Raw genomic sequence first — 9839 nt, forward strand, 5'->3', positions numbered from 1 at the left:
AGTCTTCAAAAAGTGAAATGCATGCTCAGTTGGGTTAAGATCAGGTGACTGACCATTCAAGAATATTGCACTTCTTTCTTTCTTTAAGAAACAACTGGGTTACTTTGACAGTATGTTTGGGTCATTGTCCATCTGTATTATGAACCATTATGAAACAATGTAATTAACTCTAAACACCTCAGAATTAATTCAGCTGCTTCTGTCCTGTATCACATCATCAATAAACACTTGTGTCTCAGTGCCACTGGCAGCTATGCACACCCAAGCCATCACATGATGTAGGAGGCTTTGGATCATGTACTGTTTCACATCTTCTCCATACTTTTTTCTTGTGATCATTCTGGTAGAGGTTGGTTGTGGTTTAATCTGTCCAAAGAATGTTTTTCCAGAACTGATTTTTTTAGATGTTATTCTTTAGAAAACTCCAATCAAACCCTTCTATTTCTAAGGCTTATAAGTAGCTTGCACCTTGCAGTGAACCCTCGTATCTACTTCCATGCAGTTGTCTCTTTATGGTAGACTTGGATATCGATATGCCTTCCTGCTGGAGAGTGTTGTTAACTTGGTTGGCTGTTGTGAAGGGGTTTCACTTCACCATGGAAATGATTCTGGGATCATCCACCACTGTTGTCTTTTGGGATGTCCGGGTCTTTTTTTGTGTTGGTGAGTTCACCAGTGCTTTCTTTCTTTCTCAGGATGTACAAAACTGTATATTTTGCCACTAATGTAGCAATTTCTCAGATGTTTTTTTTTCTGATTTCGCAACTTAAAGACGGTTTCTTTCACTTGCAAGTGAAAGCTTACTGTGATCAAGTGAGAGCTCCTTTGATCACATGTTATAGGCTATATATATGTTATAGGTTATACGTGCACCTGTTTAACTGTTCATTAATGCAAAATCTAATCAGACAATCACATGAAGGGTTGATTGAAGTGACATTGAATGTGAAATGGTTGTTTGTACCAGGGAGGCTGAAAACATGAACGCATGGATCCATCCACCATTGCATGAATGATTCAGGTTGCTGGTTGTAGTGTAATGTTGTGGGGGATATTCTCTTGGCACAATTTGGGACCTTCATTAGTATCATTTGAATTTCATTTAAATGCTACAGCCTACTTGAGTATTGTTGCTTACCATGTTCATCCCTCTATGACCACAGTGTACCCATCTTCTGATGGCTGCTTCCAGTAGGATAATACACGGTGTCACAAAGTTCAAATCTTCTCAAACTGATTTCTTGAACATAAGAATGACTTCATTGTTCTCAAATGACCTCCACAGTCACCAGATCTCAATCCTGCAAAGCACCTTTGGGATGTGGTGGAATGGGAGAAATGAGAGATTCACATCATGGGTGTGTGGCAAATCTGCAACAACTCTATAATGTAACAGAGTCAACAAAAATCTAGCGAAAATAAAAATATCACAAATAATATCAGCTGACTCCATATGGACCTAAAATGGCAAATAAAAGACAGGGATAATAAATACAAATCTATTTGTCTGGGAAATCTTCAAATGGTAAATGGCCTGTATTTGTATAGCGCTTTACTAGTCCCTAAGGACCCCAAAGCGCTTTACATATCCAGTCATCCACCCATTCACACACACATTCACACACTGGTGATGGCAAGCTACATTGTAGCCACAGCCACCCTGGGGCGCACTGACAGAGGCGAGGCTGCCGGACACTGGCGCCACCGGGCCCTCTGACCACCACCAGTAGGCAATGGGTGAAGTGTCTTGCCCAAGGACACAACGACAGAGACTGTCCAAGCCGGGGCTCAAACCGGCAACCTTCCGATTACAAGGCGAACTCCCAACTCTTGAGCCACGATCGCCCCTCTTCAAGTAGTGCATGTTTTTAATGTGTTGTTTTTATATTGCTTAAGCTAACTCTTTTTGGTTAAAGTCCCCCGTGTGTTAAATTAATACCTTTTAAGTTATGTTTCAGTCTTTCAACATGGAGAATGAGTTTGATCATCATTCAAGTTTGCTACTTAAGTGACATTATAGGGCTTTGGACAAGAACTGTGAAAACTGGTGCCAATGGTCAGTTAATAGTTAGCTTAGCATGTATCTTCTATGTACCAGCAGCTCTTGAGCTGACCCATGCCAATGTGCTGTAACCTACAAAGTGTTTGTCTGATTCACAAGACTAATGAGAGTAAACCAGATAATGGCATTTCAGGTCTCAAATATATTTCATACAAACAGTACAGTTTTGGACTTATGCTTAGTGCCGTTTCGTTTCACTATCTTTGTGTTAGCATGCTGATTGTAGCGGGCTGTTTCTGTCCTGGATGTAGTTTTCACTTCAATCACACTCTTGTCCTTTTGTGCAATAAACATAAAAGTAATTTCCTGATTTCCACTCCTTAAAGACAATTTCACCATTTTTCTCCTCCTGCGCACAAACTGAAATCAGTTGATTGTAAAACAAGTGTGCAGAAAGAAAAAAGCATGTTTGGGGTTGTTGTTAATAACACATTACATTACTGCACTACTGAAAAATGTAATGTGATTACAGTAAGATGCTGGGTTTTTGTTTGTTTGTTTGTTTGTTTGTTTGTTTGTTTGTTTGTTTGTTTGTTTGTTTGTTTGTTTTGTTTTGTTTTGTTTTTTACCAAATAGTGATTAAAGCATATTGTGTGACAAAAGCAGGCTTCCATAATAATGTTAATTATTATTTTCTATGTCTGACAAATAGTTATATTAACCACAGATGCACCAGAATGAGCTGTATTATTTTGAAATTGATTTCAGCTGGATATAGCTAGATTAAATACATTTTTAAAGACATTTTATTAATCAGTTATTTCCATGTTTTTACTCAGTCTATGTCTTTGAGAAGACGGGAGGAGCTTCTCAGCTATGAGAAGTTGAGACATCAGAAGACATCAGTGACTAACTAATAACAGGAAAGGATTCAAATAATGCCAGAAAACACTTGGTATCGCCTAACAGACGAACTTAAATGGCAAGTTCTGAAAGACCAATAGCCCCATCTAGTGGTAAAATGAGATACCACCACTACGGTGAGTGTGTTTTTTTTTTTTATAAACTCCGGTCCTTTGCCTTAGGACAGAGGGACTAATATTAAGGTTATGACAGACTCTCAGCTCAAGACTGTGTGCTGCTTGATACTGTGCTCACCATCCCATTTTTTTCACCAGCAAAATTACAGCAGGCAAATAACTTGAGTCTCAGCGACTTGGATGAGCTGTAATGATTATTTTCCACCAACAGATGTCAGAATCATAGAAAATGATCATTTTAAGCAGAAAATACTAAAGGGCTGTCTTTTTTTATATACATTATACCTCATTTTATGTTTATGAACAGTTTCTTGTCTTGCATCTTGCTTTCTTGCATTTTGTAATTAATACTTTTGGTCATTAATTCTGCTATCTTAATATTCAGCAGCAGTCCCCTAACTGTAAAACAGATTCTTCAGCTTTTAAGTTCATGTTGATTTTGTTTACACCCCAAAATAGGTATAGAAACACAACAAATACAATATTTGTGAGTTGTTTTATGGACTGAAGCAACATTATAAGTAAAAACACTTCACAGCATGTCTCTTTACTAATGAATCCACCTTGACATTTGCCATTTGTACTAGTTTGCATTCACTCCGATGTTATTGTTGCACAGGTACAGATTTAGGATCAAAAATAGTACAGCAATTGGAATCAGAATTTATACAGTGCAGTGAAAAAATATTTAATCCCCTTCCTGATTTTTTAAATTACTTTGCATATTTGTCATACTTAAATATTACATATCATCAAACAAATTCAAAGCCATTTCTAAGGCATTGTGACTCTAGTGTACGATTATTCACAAATGGAGACTTGCCACTCCTGGGAAGGAGTGGCCAGCATACCAAAATTACTCAAAGAACACATCAATGACTCATCCAGGAGGTCACAAAAGAACCCGGAAACCAAACCAAAAAGAATGCAGAGCTTCATGTTACATTTGCCAAACAACATCTTCATGATCCCCAAGACGCTTGTGAAAATATTCTCCAGACTGATGAGAAAAAAGTGAAACTTTTTGGAAGTTTGAGTGCTGTTATATCTCGAATAAAACTAAGACAGTGTTTCATTAAGGAACATCATACAGTCAAACATGGTGGTGGTAGTGTGATGGTCTGGGGCTGCTCTGCTGCTTTGGGACCTTGACAACTTGTGTAATTGATGAACTATGAATTCTGCTTTATGCCAAAAAGTCTTGGAGAAAGACCAACCATCACTTTGTGTTCTGAATCTCAAATTCAGGTTATGCAGCAGGACAACACCTCAGCAAGTTCACATCTGAATGGCTCAAAAAAAGACAAAATGAAGGTTTTGGGGTGATCTGCCCAGACTTAAATCTGATTGAGATGCTCTGGTTTATGCTAGAAAACCCTCCAGTGTGGTTGAATTAAAATAATTCTACAAAGAAGAGTGGGGCAAAAGTGATGTGAAAAACATGTTAATGTTTATCACAAACATTTGATTGTACTTGTTGCTGCTAAGGGTGGCACAACTGGTTATTGGGTTTCATAACACTCATGATACACTCATGAAAATTCCTTTATCTTCAACTCTGCTACCTACACCTTCAGCATTTTTAGTGCCACTGTCTCTAGACCAGGTTCACTACTATCTTTCACTCTTGCACTCAGCTCCACCCACTCAACTTCGTTTGCACTCTGTTCTTTGTCTCTCTTGTGCACTGTCCATTGCTTTGCATAGTTGAACTCAGGTATTTAAACCACTACCCTGATAAGATTAAAGCAACAAAACTACAAACAAAAACTACAACTGTGAAAATACATTATAGTTGACTCCTATTCAGAAGCTGTTTGTGTTATTACCAGAAGACTTTCTATAGAGTATATTCCTCCAGTACTTAAACAGCTTCACTGGCTTTCTGTAGAATATTGGATTAATGTTAAGATTCTGCTTCTTAGTATCTCTATAATCTCATTCCTGTATATCACTCTAATCTGCTGCATATCCTCCTCACCACTCGTCATACTCTGAGATCCTCCTCCTGTGTTTGCGTGACCACTACGAACTTTAGAGTAACAAGCAAAAAGACTGAAAATTAAATAAAATTTAATTGAACTGACAACAAATTTTAAAACCCAATTAAAAAAAACTTTAATAACTCTTTATAAAACTTTGGTCTATCATCTTTAACCGATTGTAACCGATGTGTTTAGCCTGAAACATCGCGGGTGGCGCTATTGCATGCTCGTATAATACCAACACGTTTTAGAGTGCAACGAAGAAGAAAAGCCAACCAGACTGGTCTGGGAATTAGTGACCCATGCATTTTGGATAAGGTAATTGGAAAGAAACAAGGTACTCTGGGCGTTTGAAGTCAGTAAAAGTGTTTTCCTTTGGTCTTTATTCTCCAACGAATGACCCTGTTGTACTTATAATAGAAGTAAACCGAGTCGCTTGCTTGGTTTTTGTCGCGATGACGATAGTTTGTGAACCGAAATCGAACTCCTTAAGCTAACCTGCTAGCATTAGCTCCTTTTAGCTCAAGTTACTGCTGCATTCAAGTGCGCACAGTAAGCTCCGTTCTTAGGAAACATGTTCTGTTAGTACTGTATATGGTAAGAGTTTTTGCCCTGGTGGGGGTTACAATTTCCATCACAAAGTGTATTTAAATTGCCCAAGTTATGATGTCGAAAAGTTGGTAGATTAAATAAATGTTGCGTTTAATGTAATAGAATTTCTCCTAATCTAAAATAAAGACACTGAAAAGGAAAACAAACTTAACATTTTCAGCTTGTAAATGAAAACAAAAGAGCATGCCATAGTTTTAGTGTTTCTCGGGAACTGGATCATCAAGCATCTACCCAGTGATAATTCTATCTTTTTATAAGCTTTTTGGTGCAGCACTCCACAGTCTCAGTTTCTCATATGACCCACTGGGAAGATTGCCCACCTCTCTTATGCCATAATAACTAGAGCCTGGTGGATGGGTTTTGCTTGTTAAGTAATGAGGTATCATTTATGCTTCAGGTTCAGGAGTATACTGTATTTATTGAGGCTGCTGTCTTTTTAAGAACAGGCAGGCTGCAGTGCTTTGTGTCTTGTTTTATTTAGTAGAAACAAGCCCCCACTTACCCCAAATAACCAGTGGTGATTGTCAGCCACTCTGCCTTTTTATTAGCACTATTCACATTCAGTACGTCTGTTAATTTTTAAAACCTCATGATGCAACTATAGCCCATGGACTTGCTAAGTCACTCTCGGCTGGCTTAAGATTTCAATGTGGAGATTAAGCTCAGTATCAGTACATATTAACACACAACTGAATACTGTAGACTAACCTTGTGTTGTGGGTGGATCATCTCAGATACTGTCTTGGCTGAAGCTTGGTTCAATTTCGTTGACTTCTTCCTGCTGTATGATTGCCTTGTAGATAGCAAAACTGTATATATATATTTTTTTGTTTGTTCGTTTTTTAGAACACCTCCAGTCAGAACATGGTTAATCATCTTTAAATAGAAACTAGCCAACCTTGTTAATTCTCTTTTGATTACCATCCAATGTTATTGTAAAACATGGTAGAAAAGCACATTGATCATTTTAGTGGAGTGAAGATTTTGGGCCGTTTATAACACTAACATAACCCAACTGTGTCTACATTGCACCTTTAATTATGAATGACAAAACATAAATTTGTACAGAACTTACTTAAACATAGAACATATGTTCCATGTAACTTTATCTACTGTGCAAGTATGACTGTGCATGTGTAAATATTTGCTATGTGCTTACATTTACAGGTTGGTGTTTAATTATGTGGCGGGGGGAGAATGGTCCGCGGGCTTTCCAGGCCCCGGTGGATGTTCACGCCAGTGCAGATGGCCAGGTCTATATGTTCAGGAGGAAAACAAATGAATGTGCTGCATCTTCAGACGATGAGGAACTCGGTGTCATGGAGTTGAGACCACGGGATTTCCAGGACCAGGAGGACAGACTGAAAAATGTCCCGCTGCTGGTGCGGGAAGTGTTAGCCGATGATAATCTCAGCAAGCTTGCACTGCAATATGGCTGCAAGGTAAAAGCTTTTTCATAGCTGCAGACATTTTTGTTAAATTATTTTTCTTCATGTGCTTATATTGATGTACGTTTGTCACTTTTTCAACAGGTAGCCGATATAAAACGGGTGAACAACCTAATGCAGGAACAAGATCTATTTGCACTGAAATTCATCAAAATACCAGTTCAGCAACACAGCTTCTTAACTGAAACTTTCTCAAATCCGAGTGATCCTCAAGAAGAAATGCCCAATGCTTCTCAAACACCAGTGGAGCCTCAGAACAAAGCCAGAGCCCAGCCTCATATACAAGAGGCCACAGATTTTCTCATGGAGGTGGATAATGATATAAACAAACTAATTCAAACCACAACTGATCGAGATGAGGAATTTCTGGATAACTCGCAAAAACAACAGCATTTTGGGTTGAAAGGACAGCGTCGGACCAGTTATGGTGCTGACTGGGGAATCAACTGGTGGAACGCTGTAGTTGCCATGCTCCTGATAGGCATCGTCCTTCCATTATTTTACATAATTTATAAAACAAAAGGTGCTCTACAGCCAAAAAACACATCAGTTATGCCTCAAGGATAAGCCTCAGTACAGTAAGGCATAAGGATCTTCACGAATCAGGATCGGAAGGCTTTGATCTTTGGAAAACCTGAAACGTAATTAATACTATTCTCTTCTTGGGCTTGGTAGTAGCCCACGATCACAATGATGCAAAATCTTTCAAGATTTTAACTCAGTGGAGCCTCTACCTTCAAGTGAAATGTCTGAATACTGTTCTAATTATTGTCACATTTTAGGACACCAACAATTTGTAAATTTTTTGTAAAATACACTTTCATGGAAAATCACTTTTACTGAAAAACAGTCAGCTGATGTCCCAGATCCTCAGGTGCTTCACTTAATTTGGAGCATTATTGCATGTGCATTGTGAAAATAATCACTCTACAGCCTGAACATCAATAGCAACCACACAGAGTATTTCTCTGGGAGAAAAATGTTTATCACAGTCTGCCTTTACACCACTGTATGAATGGATGAATGGTTTCAGCTCTGACATGTGAAATTAATGCTCAAGTGCCTTGAACTTGTATTTTTTTCCTAATGTCCTGCTATGGGGCGACTTCTCTAGTCATGAAAGAAAATCATAATGGTAAAAAGATTATGAGAAAATTACTGCTCACATGATTTATTACCTCAGCGTATGGACACTTTTCCCAAGAGTTTATGGTCTATCACTAATTGCAAGTGTAAAACAATAATGAAAAAAGTATGATTTAGTTAACAGGTAGTGTCCTTGTTTAGTTTTTTTGAGAGAGACATTCTTGTGGCGTTCCATATGTGAGCTGCCAACAGGGAACGTGACTCTGAAACAACACTCAACATGGTCGAAGAGATTTTCTCTCGTCTCTTACTTTTACTTTACACCTCTTCTTTACTTTTGTAAGTGATCTGCTGAGCCTGAGCTCAGCATTATCTGAGTAGCTTCATCCAAATATGCTTTGGATTATCAGTTTGGCCATTCTCATATTGGTGTTCTAATGTGCCAAATCGGTGTTTTGGATAGTAGCCTGCAAACCAACGGATGACGACATGGTAATAATGTAGAGTCCAAGACTGTCAGCGTCAAGATTTTATCATATTAGTATCATATCAGAGTATAACATTTATTTTAAACAAGGGTAAGCTATGTTATTACACATTGGGTTTAGCATCATGTGTGTTTGTTCTCGTCTAACTTTGTATCTGTGAATGTACCTCATGACTTTTTAGTACACAGTGCCAAATATGTGAATTTGTTTACAGTAATAATGGAGTGCAATATAGCTTATGTTGGTACTTCTTGTGAACTCTTGTGAACTTTAAAGATAATTAATTTTTAAACGTTCATTATTTTTAAAGAGTGCCTGAGTTCTCTGCCTGATTAAGTGCCTTAATGTCAAGTTTTTATTGTCTTTGCAGACGTCCACCAGGGAAGGCTGATGAATTTGCATGGCTTATGCACATTTTAGTGGCTGGATATTTTAATTTAATGAACTCAACAAACATGTTGAATATATTTGTTGGTGCATTTTTTTTTAATTCAATGGAAAACTGACAGTGGTGCAAGACTCTGTATTTTGCATGTTCCAGTGTTTGAATACAAAGTTTTAAGTGTGATTGTCTATAAAGTATGCTCTTATGTGGTGGTGGTTTTTAATTCTTTTAATGCACTTGTCTTTGTATAATAAGATATACACACACACACAGCTGTACATAGAGACAGAAAACAAAATGATAACAGACCTTTCCCATAAAAATGTGTTTTGATGTATTTAAATTAAAAATGTATTATTTTTTTTGCAGTACCACTGCATATCAAAAGATGGCAGCATTGGCAAGAATCAGAATACTTGATTAATCCCAGAGGATATTATGTGATCACAGCCAGTGACTGTACAGTCATTGGTCACAGCTGGTCTAAGTTTAAAAAAATATAACAAAATATCTCTAATATAAATTTAAGGTGCTGCTCTTATCACCTCAAGGATCTATGAAAGATCGGTCAGCTGTTTGGTATGTTTTTAAATTTTGAAATTGTGTATATAATGGATTTTCAGCTTTTGGCAAATGTCTTTATCACAAACCAGGTTGGCAGGATAAATACCTCACATTGGCTACATACAGTACATTATAGTGAAGCTGAGCCTGCTAAGAGTTTGTTCAGTGTGGACTCGGTTACTCTTTGTATCCACTAGAAATGTGACACTTTTGGTCTGTGAACAACTGC

At 37.7% G+C, this 9839-nt stretch overlaps 1 protein-coding gene across 4 annotated transcripts in view; it reads left to right on the forward strand.

The window, feature by feature from the left end:
* Window positions 1-9255, forward strand: part of lysmd4 (LysM, putative peptidoglycan-binding, domain containing 4) — a 125295-nt gene extending 116040 nt beyond the window's left edge. The window contains exons 1-3 of one of the 4 annotated variants that reach the window (XM_085461757.1): window positions 5286-5345; window positions 6807-7081; window positions 7172-9255. In XM_085461757.1, the coding sequence (XP_085317883.1) occupies window positions 6821-7081; window positions 7172-7654 (744 nt within the window). In that variant the 5' untranslated portion in view covers window positions 5286-5345; window positions 6807-6820 and the 3' untranslated portion in view covers window positions 7655-9255. Of the gene's footprint in view, window positions 1-5285; window positions 5383-6806; window positions 7082-7171 lie in introns of those variants that run through there. The other 3 variants (XM_085461758.1, XM_085461759.1, XM_085461756.1) reach the window with 3 other exon arrangements.
* Window positions 9256-9839: the final 584 nt, after the last annotated feature.

This window comes from Copadichromis virginalis, linkage group LG7, assembly GCF_057382275.1.
Source record: "Copadichromis virginalis isolate Kocher_CV1m ecotype Utaka linkage group LG7, C_Virginalis_male_GT1.1, whole genome shotgun sequence".
NCBI lineage: Eukaryota > Metazoa > Chordata > Actinopteri > Cichliformes > Cichlidae > Copadichromis > Copadichromis virginalis.